Source organism: Macrobrachium nipponense, chromosome 12 (assembly GCF_015104395.2).
Source record: "Macrobrachium nipponense isolate FS-2020 chromosome 12, ASM1510439v2, whole genome shotgun sequence".
Classification (NCBI taxonomy): Eukaryota; Metazoa; Arthropoda; class Malacostraca; order Decapoda; family Palaemonidae; genus Macrobrachium; species Macrobrachium nipponense.
In genome coordinates, this window is record NC_087205.1 from 29,927,541 (window position 1) to 29,943,997 (window position 16,457).

The 16,457-nt window shown below is 35.1% G+C and overlaps 2 protein-coding genes and 1 long non-coding RNA gene across 3 annotated transcripts in view; 2 read left to right on the forward strand and 1 right to left on the reverse strand.

The window, feature by feature from the left end:
* Positions 1-16,457, reverse strand: part of LOC135224449 (uncharacterized) — a 289,668-nt gene that overhangs the window by 37,329 nt on the left and 235,882 nt on the right. The window lies entirely within an intron of this gene.
* Positions 1-16,457, forward strand: part of LOC135224448 (scavenger receptor class F member 1-like) — a 315,394-nt gene that overhangs the window by 7,413 nt on the left and 291,524 nt on the right. The window lies entirely within an intron of this gene.
* LOC135225075 (uncharacterized) lies at positions 4-15,426 on the forward strand. The gene is made up of 7 exons (XM_064264336.1): positions 4-114; positions 468-556; positions 2,557-2,706; positions 4,596-4,714; positions 5,869-5,983; positions 6,650-6,929; positions 15,094-15,426. Exons 1-6 carry the CDS (start codon positions 4-6, stop codon positions 6,819-6,821), a joined length of 756 nt encoding a protein of 251 aa, XP_064120406.1. The 3' UTR covers positions 6,822-6,929; positions 15,094-15,426.

Genomic DNA, 16,457 nt, shown 5'->3' on the forward strand with positions numbered 1-16,457 from the left:
CGAATGGATGAAACAGAGTGCCTAATCAGAACACAATATCGCTTTGTTTCATTAGTTCCCTTGACGGATTCCCATTTTAAGGAGCAAATGAAGAGAACAGCGCCCAACCATGATGCAATATTGATTCTATTTCATAATTTCCACGGACGGATTCCCATTGAAGGAAACAGTGCCTAACCATAATGAACTATAAATATTATTTTATGAGTTCCCTTGACTAATTCCCATTTTAGTGAAAAAATAAGGAAACAAAGTGCTGAATCAGAATACGCTATACATTAAATCTTATTAGTTCCCTTGACTGATTCCCATTCTAAGGAACAAATGAAGGAAACAGTGCCTAACCATAATGCATTATACTATATATTATTCTATTAGTTCCCTTGACGGATACGTACCAGCTGTAAATATCTGCGAAATATTTCACATTTTCGGTTTTAATGAATTGTCTTCCTTCTTTTTCACAGACCACTTCCGGTGAGCAGCGGGAAGAGACTACCAGACCTCCCGAAGGGGATCCTTCCGCTCAGTCCTCCTATTGTGGTTTTACTACACAGTAAGATTTAAAATAGACTATATTCATTGTCGTTTCTTAATGTTTGATACTCTACGTTCCGTTGTTTATCATCCTACTTATACTTTTCATTGGCTTTTATTCTCCTCTGTTTGTTTAGATTATTTTTTTTGTCTATTTCGTAGCTGTGTAACCGTCGGGAATCTCATTATACATCTTTCGTTTACCGTGCAGTGATTTATATCCTCACCCCCTGAGCCAGTTTTCAGAATTCATTATCGTTAACACAATTCCACAAATGGCTTTCACTTGTCGATTCAGAACAAAAACATGCATTCGAATAATGCTATCACCTGCGTCACTATAGGGTCGGGGAGTTCGGCAAAATTACCTGGTATGCAAGGTGTGAAGGCTACCCAGGCAAATCCTTGGGTATTGAGTCAATACTTCATAGGTTTCAGCTTGTTATAGGACCTTTGTAGCTCAGGCGATCCTACCCTTTGTTTTTAAACTAGAGTCCTAGGAGCGATCGTCATGTTAGGCAGAAATGTATCTTTATATTCTATATTCATTTCCAGCTGAAAAGACAAATATTAAAATGATGTTAAAAGGGGTGATTTGGCTGTGGGTAGTCCGTTTGACTTAGTATCAGTAACAAGATCTTGGTTTGAAGTCAAGTGATAATTTTTCTGTAACGCGAAGTCAAAATAAATGTAGAAGTTAATAGATTGAATAAATATGTAAGTATATAAACAGATGAAATGAAATTTTAAAAAATTATGATATTTGTAATCATAAAATCTCAATATATGGATGTATATATATTTAAAAATATATGAATTTTACCACACCACTGTGATTCATATGCATGCATTAAGCTAAAAATGGCCTTTAATATCCAATTCGCTCTACCTCAGAATTAATATATTTTCATATATGCTAACCGAAGGGGAATAAGATCTATGAAAATATATTAATTCCGAGGAAGAGCGAACTGGATATTAAGGACATTTGCAGCTTAATCTATATGTATATATAATAAAACATATATATTATATATATAATATAATATATAATATATATAAATATATAATATAGTATATATATATATATATATATATATTATATATATGTGTGTGTGTGTGTGTGTGTGTGTGTGTATATATGATATATATATATATATATATATATATATATATATATATATATATATATATATATATATATATATATATATATTTATATAATATATATATATTTATACACACACACACACACACACACACACACACATATATATATATATATATATATATAGATATATATATATATATATATATATATCTATATATATATATATATATATATACACGAAAGTTTTCGCGAACCTGCTCGATTCCCGAAGCTATAGTTTTCTATAAATATGCTTACTATATATTTACACATGTACCATTGTGGATTTCTCAACTAATATTTGAATTGAAACCTCTTGAAAACTAAGAGACTTAAAAATAAGTTCACTTCGAGAAAAGTGCAGACTCCATACAAGAGCAATGCTTCATATTCCAGCATCTTCATTATTAATCGTACAGTAATTAACGAAGTATTAATAGAAAATGTCATTAACAATAACAAAAATCATACCAGAAACCACAAAGATATTTCATTTGATTATTTGAAGTCTCTAATGATATTTACATCAACATAAAAATCCCCTTTCGAAAATCAAAAAATTTTCTTGCCAGTAAACAGTCTACTTTTAGGATCAATAGTAAGCTCTGAGTTGTTTCAAAGGCTTCGTCAAATTTATATATGTTAACGAAAGAGCGTCATAGAAAAGTGCTTTCCATTTCCTTTCGTCCTTCCTTTGCTAGAATACTGTTCTCCGGTGAGGATGTCTGCTTCTGTCAGGGATTTACTTCTGTTACATAGAGAGGTCAATGGTGGCAGGTTTCTGTTCCCTAATATTTAGCAGTTATGAACTTGTAACATCGATGGATGGTCTCTTACCCATCAATTTTTCATAAGTTGTATTTCAACAGAGATATTTTACATTCAGAATTAATCATTGATACTCTTTTCCTGTCGAGAGCAACTAGACTCGGTGAACAGCAGCACCAATATGCAGGAAAAGCTCCTCTCTGTAGGACTTCTCAGTTCCAGAGGTCCTTTGTTCCTCGTACCATCGGACTGTGATGAATCCTCCCAGAGGATGTCGTGCAATTGGAGCTTCAGAAGTTCAAGTGAAGATGCAATGCATTACTACTCTAATATAAGTCTTGTATTTTAATAATTTACTCCCAGGTTTTCTATCTATTTACTAATTTGTTTTTAAGAAGAGGTCTCTTTGGAAGGTTGAATTTCAGGTCAATTGCCCCCGTGGTGGACTTGAACCAATATGAATAGTACTACAGAAGATGGATGCCGGGTACCAACTCAAGAAAAGAGGCAACAAAATCAACCATCTGATGTTCATGGACGACATCAAGCTGTATGGTAAGAGCATCAAGGAAATAGATACCCTAATCCAGACTGTAAGGATTGTATCTGGGGACATCAGAATGGAGTTTGGAATAGAAAAATATGCCTTAGTCAACATACAAAAAGGCAAAGTAACGAGAACTGAAGGGATAAAGCTACCAGATGGGAGCAACATCAAACACATAGATGAGACAGGATACAAATACCTGGGAATAATGGAAGGAGGAGATATAAAACACCAAGAGATGAAGGACACGATCAGGAAAGAATATATGCAGAGACTCAAGGCGATACTCAAGTCAAAACTCAACGCCGGAAATATGATAAAAGCCATAAACACATGGGCAGTGCCAGTAATCAGATACAGCGCAGGAATAGTGGAATGGACGAAGGCAGAACTCCGCAGCATAGATCAGAAAACCAGGAAACAAATGACAATACACAAAGCACTACACCCAAGAGCAAATACGGACAGACTATACATAACACGAAAGGAAGGAGGGAGAGGACTACTAAGTATAGAGGACTGCGTCAACATTGAAAACAGAGCACTGGGGCAATATCTGAAAACCAGTGAAGACGAGTGGCTAAAGAGTGCATGGGAAGAAGGACTAATAAAAATAGACGAAGACCCAGAAATATACAGAGACAGGAGAAAGACAGAAAGAACAGAGGACTGGCACAACAAACCAATGCACGGACAATACATGAGACAGGCTAAAGAACTAGCCAGCGATGACAATTGGCAATGGCTACAGAGGGGAGAGCTAAAGAAGGAAACTGAAGGAATGATAACAGCGGCACAAGATCAGGCCCTAAGAACCAGATATGTTCAAAGTACGATAGACGGAAATAACATCTCTCCCATATGTAGGAAGTGCAATACGAAAAATGAAACCATAAACCACATAGCAAGTGAATGCCCGGCACTTGCACAGAACCAGTACAAAAAGAGGCATGATTCAGTGGAAAAAGCCCTCCACTGGAGCCTGTGCAAGAAACATCAGCTACCTTGCAGTAATAAGTGGTACGAGCACCAACCTGAGGGAGTGATAGAAAACGATCAGGCAAAGATCCTCTGGGACTATGGTATCAGAACGGATAGGGTGATACGTGCAAATAGACCAGACGTGACGTTGATTGACAAAGTCAAGAAGAAAGTATCCCTCATTGATGTCGCAATACCATGGGACACCAGAGTTGAAGAGAAAGAGAGGGAAAAAATGGATAAGTATCAAGATCTGAAAATAGAAATAAGAAGGATAGGGGATATGCCAGTGGAAATCGTACCCATAATCATAGGAGCACTAGGCACGATCCCAAGATCCCTGAAAAGGAATCTAGAAAAACTAGAGGCTGAAGTAGCTCCAGGTCTCATGCAGAAGAGTCTGATCCTAAAAACGGCACACATAGTAAGAAAAGTGATGGACTCCTAAGGAGGCAGGATGCAACCCGGAACCCCACACTATAAATACCACCCAGTCGAGTTGGAGGACTGTGATAGAGCAAAAAAAAAAAAAAAAAAAAAAAAAAAAAAAAAAAAAAAAAATAATAATAATAATAATAATAAGAATAATAATAATAATATCCATGTTCTCAGTGAGTGCGAAAAATTCCACAACGGAGTCTGCAAGTTGCGACAGGACTCTGGAAGCTGCGACTACACCCTTGACATCTGCCCTCGGACTGACTCGAATTGGCTCTGTACTTGCTGCGCTTGTAAGTAATAGATTAATAATGATTATTATCATTATTATAGACATATTCTTATATGACAAGTCTCTATTTTACAACAACAACAACAGCAACAACAACAACAATAATAATAATAATAATTATAATAATAATAATAATAATAATAATAATAATAATAATTATTATTATTATTATTATTATTATTATTAATATTATTATTATTATTATATTATTATAATTATTACTATTTCCTCGCCAATACATGAAACCAACAAAAGTATATAGTAATATAAAAGCTCTTTAGCATAATAATAATAATATTAATAATAATCACAAAAAAAAAAATAACCAGATATATCCAAAGAACGACAGATGGGTATAACATCCCACCCATATGCAGAAAGTGTAATATGAAAAACGAGACCATATACCACATAGCAAGCGAATGTCCGGCACTTGCACAGAACCAGTACAAAAAGAGGCACGATTCAGTTGCAAAAGCCCTCCACTGGAGCCTGTGCAAGAAACCCCAGCTAGCTTACCAACCGTGAAGGAGTGATAGAAAACGATCAAACAAAGATCCTCTGGGACTATGGTATCAGAACAGAAAGGGTGATACGTGCCAATAGACCAGATGTGACGTTGATTGACAATATCAAGAAGAGAGTATCAAGCATTGATGTCGCAAAACCATGGGACACCAGAGTAGAAGAGAAAGAGAGAGAAAAGACTGATAAGTATCAGGACCGGAAAATAGAAATAAGAAGGATATGGAATATTCCATAATCATAGGGACACTAGGCACGATCCCAAGATCCCAGAGAAGGAGCCTGGAAAAACTAGATGCCGAAGTAGCTCCAGGACACATGCAGAAGAGTGTGCTCCTAGGAACAACACACATAGTGAGAAAAGTGATGGACTCCTAAGGAGGCAGTGTGCAACCCAGAACCTCACACTATAAAAAGAAAAAAAACACCCAAACGAATAGGATGACTGAGATAGACAAAAATAAATAAATAAATAAAAATAATAATAACATTCCTTTTAAGAGGAAACCATTAAAATTGACAGTCATCTGAAAGCCATCCTGGATTCTTATATTCAATTAGAACTGATAATGCAAAACAACAATCCAGACTCGGTCTTATATCATTAATGAATTCACTACCCTTCTATAGCATGTGACGGAGAAGCCTCAAACAACTGTAAGGCTAATGGAGGCCATTGTCGAAGGAGTTGCGCAGAGGAGGAGGTGTACGCCTTTTGGCACGACTGCGCTAAAGGAGACTGCAGGTTAGAGAGAGAGAGAGAGAGAGAGAGAGAGAGAGAGGAATAGGTAGAGTTTGAATGCACTGTAAATGAAAAAGCTGTTCTTAGGATTTACATGGACCTGGGATAAACTTATGAGAGGATCAGACGGAGCTGCTATAAATAACAGTCTTTTTACCTGACGAGAGAGAGAGAGAGAGAGAGAGAGAGAGAGAGAGAGAGAGAGAGAGAATAGGTAAAGGTTGATTGTACTTTAGATGATAAGCCTGGGATAAACTTATGAGATCAGTTTGAGCTGTTAACAGTCTTTATACCTGACGAGAGAGAGAGAGAGAGAGAGAGAGAGAGATTTGGTAAAGATTGACTGTATTGTAGATGGAAAATCTGTGACTAGTAAACATAGACCTGGGATAATCTTATGAGAGGATCAGTTTGAGCTGAAAAAAGCCTATTACGTTTAACTATGAAATGGAGGAGTGTACTACAACTTGTACACAAGAAACTGACTGATTGTGTGTATGTGTGTGTGTGCATGTGTCTATGTAATAGATAGAGATAGGCTCATATTCAATGTGAGAAATATCTTAAGTCCATTTCACCTAACCCATCACAAAGATGGTAAAATAAACTAATAAAACTATCATGTAATTATCTGGTAAACATGTCACTTACACCCTACCTCTGTTTCAGGTGCTGCAAGGAATGTCTGCAGAGCACGTGCGCTGAGGGAAGGGTATCTGCGCCCACCCAGCTCGGGAATGCCCCAAAGGCTTCTTCCCAAGCGAGCAACTCTGCAGGGGCTTCAATGATAAACCGTGCAAGTGCTGCGTCCCTTGTCAACAACCCGAATGCCCAGGCGTGACAGGCTCTTGCCAGGACAAAGCCAGCCCCTGCCCGGATGGTAGCAGCGACAATGCTGTTGAGGTCAACTGCCCCTGCCCAGATAGCAAATGCCGCTACTGCTCCCGAAGTAAGTGGCGTTTCATTCCTTTTACTGTACTTTCGTTTACGTTGTCTTTCTTCCAGCTGCCTTTTCCACCCTCTCCTAGAAATTGTTTCCTGTTACGCCTTTTAGACCTTCTGAATGTTAATTTTCCCTTCAGCGCCGAGTGACTTCATCACAGGACCCAGTTCTCGATCTTTGGCCTAAATTCTTTATTTTCATTCTTATTTCGACCTAAGTAGTCTTGTAGATTGCCTTGCAGCAGGTAGCATGGTAAACTAAATAAATTATTCAAATTATTATGATATGGAACTAGATAACATAAATAAATGTAATTAAGCACATAAATAGGTAAACAGATGACAATTAATAATATGAATATGGATAATAATTAGGAAAGAAGATAGAGATAAATTAATCGACAAAATAAACTACTTAAGTTACTAGGTAAGATCTTTGTAATCCTCCAAGAGGGAAGTTGAGATTCTTAATTCTGGGTAGAATGTTGAGGGAAAAAGTCGATTGCAAAACACTGAAGAATATCAGATTGAGTTGTCTTCTCTGTTGCGGTAGTAGTCGATTCTCTAAAGATGTGAGAGGGGAAGTAAATGTCTCCTATTTGGTGTTTGTCAACCCTAAACCGGGAGTAGTTGGATATCTCGAGAAACCTGAACTGTTGCTGGCATAACGATAACTTAACTAAGAACGAGAGTCCAAAGGGTGAAACATAACGTGCTGAAAAACGTATTGTTTTGACTTGCAGTCGGTCAATCCTGGTTAAACCAATTATTTTATTGTCTTGAAACTATAATCGAAATCTTAAATGAAAAGTACATCAGAGTATGGCTATTTTTATATTACTTTTATATCTAATCATACTTGGCACCAGTATATAATACATCGTTCACGTAAATGTCATTGGGACCAGAGTCAAAGTAATAGGGTCTGCTCACGAGGCGGTACTAAAACCTATCCCCGCCCCTTGTGAAACGTCATCAGTTACAAAAGGACCATATCTTTATGAAACTATATTTACGATAACATTTTGATATAACTATTTTTGCGATGGCGTTTTTTTTATATAAATTTTCCTTATATTGCATGTTGCCGTATACTGCGTTAATGTACAAAGAATGGTCTTTCAAATGATATACAGCACATTACAATTACGATTACTTTCAAACCAACAAGCGAGCACAGAAAAAATTATCTACGCACACAAAAATGTGTAATTACTTCATCCGTCAACCTACATACATTCACGTTTCGTATCGTATCTGACTAAGGGAGGGTGATGAAAAGAAACTGGAAAATGGATTAGAAAGCTGATAAAATTTACTATCTAATGCATAAATAAAACTGATAGGTTTTCTCAGAAATTTTCAAGGAATTCTTGGTCAAAGACGGACCAAAATTTTTTAATTCTATGTAAATATTTACCACATTTTTCTTACATAATTTTTCATCTTATTACTTTTTGCCATATACCATGTAAAAGTACAAAGAATGCCCTTTCAATTTGTATATGACACATTACAATTACAATTATTTTCAAACCCATAATCGCGCACAGAAAATATTATCTACGCACGCAACAATTATAAAAAATTAAGCATTCGTGGGAGATCTGAAATCTTGCCCCGCCCCTCGTGAAACGTCATCAGATACATCCAGCGACTGACGAATAACTTTTTGTACTTTTTCGAAAATATTATAATCGTTTGAGGCATGCATAATTAATACCTTTATGTATACAGTTTGTGTTATATGTAAACTTATGTGTTCGGAAGTATATTTATGTGATATGAAGTGTTAATGAGAAATTTGCTGGAAATGTGTTCCCTGTATCATTTTCTTCATCATTTATTCCTTTGATACCTTATATCGTATATGATGTAATTCTTATACTTTTGATATTTTCTTTTTTGTGGCCAAGTCGTGCAAATGCAACTGCCATTTCTTACACTGCCTGTATCCATATTTTCTTTGTATTTATTGCATAACAATAAGTATTCACAATAAGATTTGGAAAATATAATTAATCTATCATTCTAACCTTTATCATAAAAAAGTTGCTTTTCAAAGTGAGGTATGAACACCGTGGCAGAACTAAATACATTTCTTAAGAATTATTTAAAATCTTGATAATGTTACTACCTGAGAGAGAGAGAGAGAGAGAGAGAGTTGTCATGTTAAAAGAAATGGACTTGAAGAGAATACAGCAAACCAGTATATAGGTAAGTAAATAAATAAGTAAAGAATAAACATATGAAGAAAGCTGGAGTAGCTATGTGTGTTCAAACTGGTATATTTTGTGCAATAAAACAAGGTTTGGTGACTAAATGAGAGAATGGGTATTAAAAATATCAAACATCTGACCTCTAAAGATTTTATCATCAAGATTTTATGAAAAACACCATGCGATATGGATTAAATGTATAAAAACTAAGGGTTCTTGAAGTAATTCAGTGGAGAAACAAGTGCGTGTTACTCTTGTGACGTCACAGTATTAGCTCCACGCCCACTGCCGAGTTAAGCAGACCCTATATACTTTGAATGGTTATTAAAAAACATCAAGCATGTGACCTCTATACAGGTTTTATCAGATTTTATCAAAAAAAACCATGCGATATGGATTAAATGTATAAAAACTAAAGCTTCTTTTAAGTAATTCAATGGAGGAGCGCGGGTAGTGTTACTCTTCTGACGTCACAGTATTAGCTCCGCCCCCACTGCCGAGTTGAGCAGACCCTATTACTTTGACTCTGATTGAGATGATAGAAATACGTTTAAAAATACAAAGTGGTCAAATAGTTAAAGGTAGTTTTGCTTTTTTAGAACGAAAAGCCGGTAGACTTGCGCGTGGTGCACAGATTGAAGATAGAACCAGCCCAAGAAGGAGAAGAAAAAGAAGAAGAAGAAGAAGAAGAAAATACCACTTAAAAAAGCCGGTTGGTTTTATTTCCTCTCGGGACCAATGAACGGCGTCATCTTGTACTTTTGTTACGTAATTCCGTTTTAACATTCAAGTGTTAGTATTTCACACAGTCAAACATGTTCATGAACACATTTGACAACACGATGTTTGAGAGTATGTTTGAATGTGTGAAAGAAGTAAACATGTTGGACCAACGTGTTTGAATGAGTTGGAAGGATGTCTGATCTGGCCTGACTTTTGTGGGCGGAGCTTGCTGGTTCGTGTTTAAAGTCTGAACCTCTGAACAAGCATCAGTCTCCAAGCGTCATACTTATTAATTCTCGAGGTGGTAACATCTTTAAGCAGCTCCTTCACTGACAAAGAGACTTTGCTATTCCCAAGTAAAATTACAACATGAGTGATATGTGCGCCGTTAGATATAAAGAGAAAATATGGTTGATTTCATAAAGATATATAGGAAACACCAAGCACTGCGGAAGGTAAAATCTAAAGATTATTCTAATAAGAATTTAAGAAATATGGGTATCGAGGAATTACATGCAAAACTAAGAGAACTTGACCCTCAGTGCACAAGGCAGGATGTGACCAAAAAAATCAACTGTCTTCGTAATTCCTTCAGAAGAGAACTACGAAAACTTGAAAGCTCCAAGAAGTCTGGCAAATCACCTGATGACATATACACACCCACTCCCTGGTATTTTGAAGACTTGATGTTCATTTGTGACCAAGAGTTGCCAAGAGAAAGTACATCAAATTTGGATTGTGTTGATGAAGGGTTGAGTTGTATGGTTTTATCGTGTTATGTATCTATTTATATATCCATCTAACTACCTATCTATCTATATATCTGTCTAATTATGTATTTTACCTTATTTATTTACTTAATTGTTATTAATTGTTTAATTATTTATTTTTGTTATATATTTATTTATTTATTAATTTTTGTATTTATTCATTTATTTAATTATTTATTTGTGCCTTTATTACTTTGTGCAATTATTTATTCATTCTTTGGCACTGGGTAGATGATGTTAATCAGCTTTATGGTCACTTTGATATAAGGATTTAAAATGTTTCCTGACTTCTTATTAAAATAATTTTCAAATTCAAACAAATCTGGATGCCAACATGTTATTTTATTAAGATTCTAAATGGCCACCCTCATGGATTTCCTCATAACGGTGTGTCTTTATGAGTAATGAATGGACTGACCAAATTCAAAAGCTTTACCTATGTCGCCTCATCCATGCGCATATAATTACGCCAATCATCTGACTGAAGTTTCAGCTCTTTCATAATGTTGGTATGAGAAATTTGGCACCTTTTTAATAACTAGTCCTTTGTCCATGTTGACCGCTTCTTTTTCTTTTCACTGAGCACAATCACTATCCCAGTTGCTATCACCTCGTCTTGGGTAAGAGACATGTTGCTCCGTCTCTTCGTATCGACTGAGGTTGTCCGTCTCTTTGGTTTGAACGTGTAAAAGCTCCTCAAACATGTTGTGATGGAGGTTTGATGAGCTTGTTGAACAACATGGTTGACCGTGTGAAACCCCTATATAGAGGTATGCCTATCCAAATGGCTTTATTGTTTAAAAAATATCCACAATTATATATAAAAATATATGTTTTATATTTTTACATGGAAATATATTTTTAAAATATAAAAAATATATTTTTATATATAATTGTGGATATTTTTTAAACAATTTGTTTTCACGGAATTGTGAATTTCTTAACAAAAAAAAATGGCTTTATTGCTAGACATTTTAATGTAATTTGATCTACAGTAATTTTCATGTGTCTGGTATAAATTTGCAAATTAAATGCGATAAAGCCATTAATTTTCTTAAATAAGAGGAGAGGAAGTAGAAACGCGCAAAATTTCCGAGTATTACTTGTTTACTTGTAAGTATTTACATATTATTTTGCTCAACACTCGAGTACTTTCAGACCCTATCTGTAGCTTTTTCTCGTGAGATGTGCAGGTTGTCAAACTGGGTCAAAGCCCAGCAGTCTTCTGGAACTTCTTGTTGTTGATCTGTCATTTATGTGAGCCTGGTTTCCATTCTATTGAGAGTTGTTAATCCCCTCTTGTCGCTCTGATATCCTGACAAGAAGTTCCAGAAGGCTGCTGGGCCTTGACCCAATCTGACAACCTACACATCTCATGAGAAAGGGCCACAGATAGGGCCTGAAAGTACTCGAGTGTTGAGCAAAATAATATGTAAATAATTACAAGTAAACAAGTTATACTAAGTCATTTTGTGGGTTTCTTTTTCAATCATCAGAAGAAAACTGAAAGAAGTTTTTGTTTAGTTCAGGAGAGGAAGTGTGACATATATTTCAAAATGGCATTATTGCAATACATTTATATATGATTTTATCGACTTTATTAAAACGGTCGATAAAAACATATCAAAATGTATTGCAATAATGCCATTTTGAAACGTACTTTTATCGACTTTAATAGTTCCTCGCTGGACAAGTCGGTTACATGCTTGACTACCGATCTCAGGGCCCGGGTTCGATGCTCCACTCTGCCTACGAGGAATTAGAGGAATTTATTTCTGGTGATAAAATTCATTTCTCGGTGTGGTTCGGATCCCACAATAAGCTGTAGGTCTCGTTGCTAGGTAACCGATTAGTTCCCATCCACGTAAAAATATGTAAGATAGTCTTAATTAACTTTATCGACTTCAGTTCTCCTATAAATGTCTCGTGTAAATTTGGGCACTAAATACAAATGAGAGACATTTGATTTCCACAAATCTATCAATCAAATCAGGCGAAAAAGTGTTCACGTCGAAGTACCCAAGGGATCGTGGGTACGCGATGGTCCTGGGGACTTGGTGCTCACGTACTCAGGATTAATACGTGATGAGCCCATAATCGGTACGTTACGTGACCAGATTCGGTAAATGACGCACCTGGAATAGGTACGTAACGCGCCCAGAATCAGTAGGTGACACACCTAGAATAGGTACGTGACGTACCCGGAATCGGTACGTATCGTGCCCAGACTCGATACATAACGTACTCAGAATAGTTACGTAACGTACCGACTGTACTCAGAATCTGTATGTGACGTACCTAAATTTGGTATGCGGGTGTACCTCAGAAATCGGAATGTGACGTACGTAGGATATGTAAGATGACGTGTTCATTATGGATACGTGACTTTCCATGAATCGGTACGTGACATGCTCCCTAAGGGGTCGGAATACGACGTAACCTACCCTCGAGTCGAGTACGTAACGTTCATAAAATCGGCGTTTGACGTACCAAGGAGTCGGTACGTGACGTACCGAGAACTGTTGCGTGACGTACCTGGAAGCGGACCTTGAATCGTAACTGACAAGTGTGCAGTAGTACTAATGATGATATCAAATAAAAGATAACAGCTTCTAAGTGAAAGCAGATATTTATTTATATATGAATAAATTAGAGGTAAAACGAAATAAGCGAATAAGAAAACCTAAAGCAATATTTTCCACGTAAATTATTGCAAAAAGTATTTCGTTAGTATCAGTAGTCATTGCATATATATATATATATATATATATATATATATATGTATATATATATATATATATATATATATATGGTAGATATTCAGCACTTAATACAGGTGCATAGACTATCTTGCTGTCTTCGAAATGATAGACGTCAGCATTGGCTCTCACGGAGACAAAAGGAAATGTCCCTCGTTAGCGAGATTGACTGTTTCAGGTCACCTTGAACATTGAGTGTGGGTCTGCTATGGAACTTCCCCGAACGGAATATTTGTGTGTGAGTTTGTTCCGATGGGCGGGACCAGCGAGAGGTAGATTTTACCTTTTGAGACAGATCAATTTACAAGCAGCTAAATATAGGAAACCTGTTATTTTGGAGATCTCCTGAGTTATTAAATTAGTGATGAGTGACGTCATGAAATCTTCCTATGTAATGAACTTGTTACGTGTCAGGGACGTCATTCTAACGGGGAGTGTCTTGTGAGGAGAGTCCGTACATAATATTGTGTTATATCCTTCGTGAGAGATATCGATGGAATTTTTAAGGCACTGCGATTTAAGATTGATTCATGAAAAGGTTGGTCGGTGAAGCCGCGGGACTGTCAAAATGGACTTAGAGGTGAGATATTTAATACTTTTACTAATACTTTTCCTTTTCAGTACTTTGAACTGTTTGTGATGTCCGCTGTGTGTCGTGCAGCTGCAGTGAACCTTTTTCTCTCATGTACTGATATCTCAAGTATTGATTCATTCATGAGATTCATTTCATTCATGATGTATGTTAATGAGAGTCATATCTTCTTTTGACTGGAACTCTGTCAGCCTTTTTAAGCTGATCAATTATCAGTTCTGATAAGCCCCTTGCTGTGTATTAACGAACTGAAGAGACCGTTCTTTTTACTATGTGACATTTTAATTTGTTGAGCGAACATATGTGGGTTCGAAGAGAAATGTCTCAGCTTTTGTTTCATTTGCGGATTCATTTCAGTTAGCCAGGTGTAGTTTCAAAGATCTGTTTTCTATGTGGCAGGTTCATCTGGGTGTAATATTGTTAATATTGATTTATTCATTTCAATTTTCCATGATAGATAGAATCTTGCTTATCTTTTGGAATAAAATCTATATTAGTAGTTCGGAGCTCAATTCAGTGCCTAAGCTCATATCTGCAGTTGGCTTATATGATGGTCAGGGTTTTCAGGTCGGCCAACGTTACATATAAGTATATGCATACATACATACATATATATATATATAAATATATATATATATATATATATATATATATATATATACATGTGTATATGTATATAGTATATGCTAATGCTAATTAATAAAGAACAATGTCATAATTTCTTTCGTTCCTCAAAACTAAATTACTTTTATTCGTCCCATGTGTAATTTAAAATTATTAGACGTGTTTCTTAAATTGTAAAAAAATAATTTTCTATATATTTTCAAACCATAAAAACCTAATCAAAAGTGTAATTTTTTTTTTTATCCTCATTGACCACACCCTCATCTCCTTCGCGCACATTATTCTACTCATAATTCCCCTATTATCCCTTGAGCATTCTTTGCGCAGCGTAGGACTAATTCTGGCTTAGCTCTTGCCATTATGCAATTGTTTATCAAACTCACTCGCAATCGTAAACATTCTCGTTTAGTCATTCGTGACCACTTGCAAGTTTCCCTGCGTTTTATCTATTCATTCAATCGTTTCTTTGACTTTTTACTTTCAGACCAAGTTCCTCCAACAACTGAGGGGGCAGCCAAACCTTGAAGATGATGATGATGATGATGGTGATGATGATGATGATCATGATAAACTTGGACAAACAAGCGCCAGAAATTAACTCCACAGCAAATTCAGAGTTGTAACTGTATTATTTTTTTACCATGATTAATTCGCGGTAAAGTAACGCCTTTTGATAATTTAACAACTTTCATCATTATCTAAGGATTCAAGATTTGAATCAGTAACCAATAAAAAGAAATTAATATAAAGATTGAAGTGATTTAGTAAAATCATAATTTAACGAGTTTATCTTTGCATCATAATTAGAAACTTTGAATCAGTCACCAGTCTTTATTTTTAATTGATTTTTTGTTATTACGGTTAGAGATTGTTTGGAAAGTCAACTGTTTTTTTATATTTGGTTTTCTGAAGATTTCATCGAAACACTGTTTGTAATTGGTCACCATGATACCACTTGTAATATTGATAATAAATTGGATTAACGTAAAGATCACAACTTTTATTCATCCACCAAGTTTTTTGTTTTACGTTGTATTTATTGTGTTTATTTTAGAAATAATTTAATCATACTTAGCATTAAAGCTTCCGTCAAAAGATAAGAAGAATATATTCAAGAAAAGAGCAAAGAATTCAATATATATTATTATATATATAATATATATAGATATATATAATACATATAATATCTAAAAATATATAGATGTTATGTTATATATATATATATATATATCAGCTATATATATATAATTATATCTATATGTAAAATATATATATGAATACTGTATGTATCTTGTATATAGCTATATCATATATGTATCTATATATATTTATTATAATATATATATATAAATTTAATATTAAATATATAGATATCTATAATCATATATATATATATATATATATATATATATATATGTGTGTGTGTATATGTATGTGTATATATATATATATATAGATATATATATATAGATATATATATATAATTATATTATATATTATCTACAACTGTAATAGCCACAATGCCCTCTTAACTTCTTGAATTCTTTGCTCTTTTTCTTGGATACGCTTGTCACTACAAAACCTGAAGAGCCAAGTCCAAAGAAGTTTTTTTAAGAAATTGTGATGTCCGATACCGGGAAACGAACCCAGATCCCATAATCACTCTACTTCGTAGGGCTTTTACGCTAAGCATCTAGTTGGGCCGCCTTTCATGACGAAATCACGTCCCTGATTTACTATTTATAAAAAACCGTTTCCCACTTACTATGTTCTATAGATCCTTCAATAAGTTGCTCAATCTTAAGATTAATAATATGCCTATGGTTCATATGGTCCCCAAATTACGTC

Excerpts from the sequence above, each read along its gene's own strand:
- LOC135225075 (XM_064264336.1), top strand. The coding sequence starts at position 4 with ATGGATGAAACAGAGTGCCTAATCAGAACACAATATCGCTTTGTTTCA. Across the intron at positions 557-2,556 it reads TATTGTGGTTTTACTACACA|AGATATTTTACATTCAGAAT; the intron begins GTAAGATTTAAA and ends GTATTTCAACAG. Across the intron at positions 4,715-5,868 it reads GCTCTGTACTTGCTGCGCTT|CATGTGACGGAGAAGCCTCA; the intron begins GTAAGTAATAGA and ends ACCCTTCTATAG.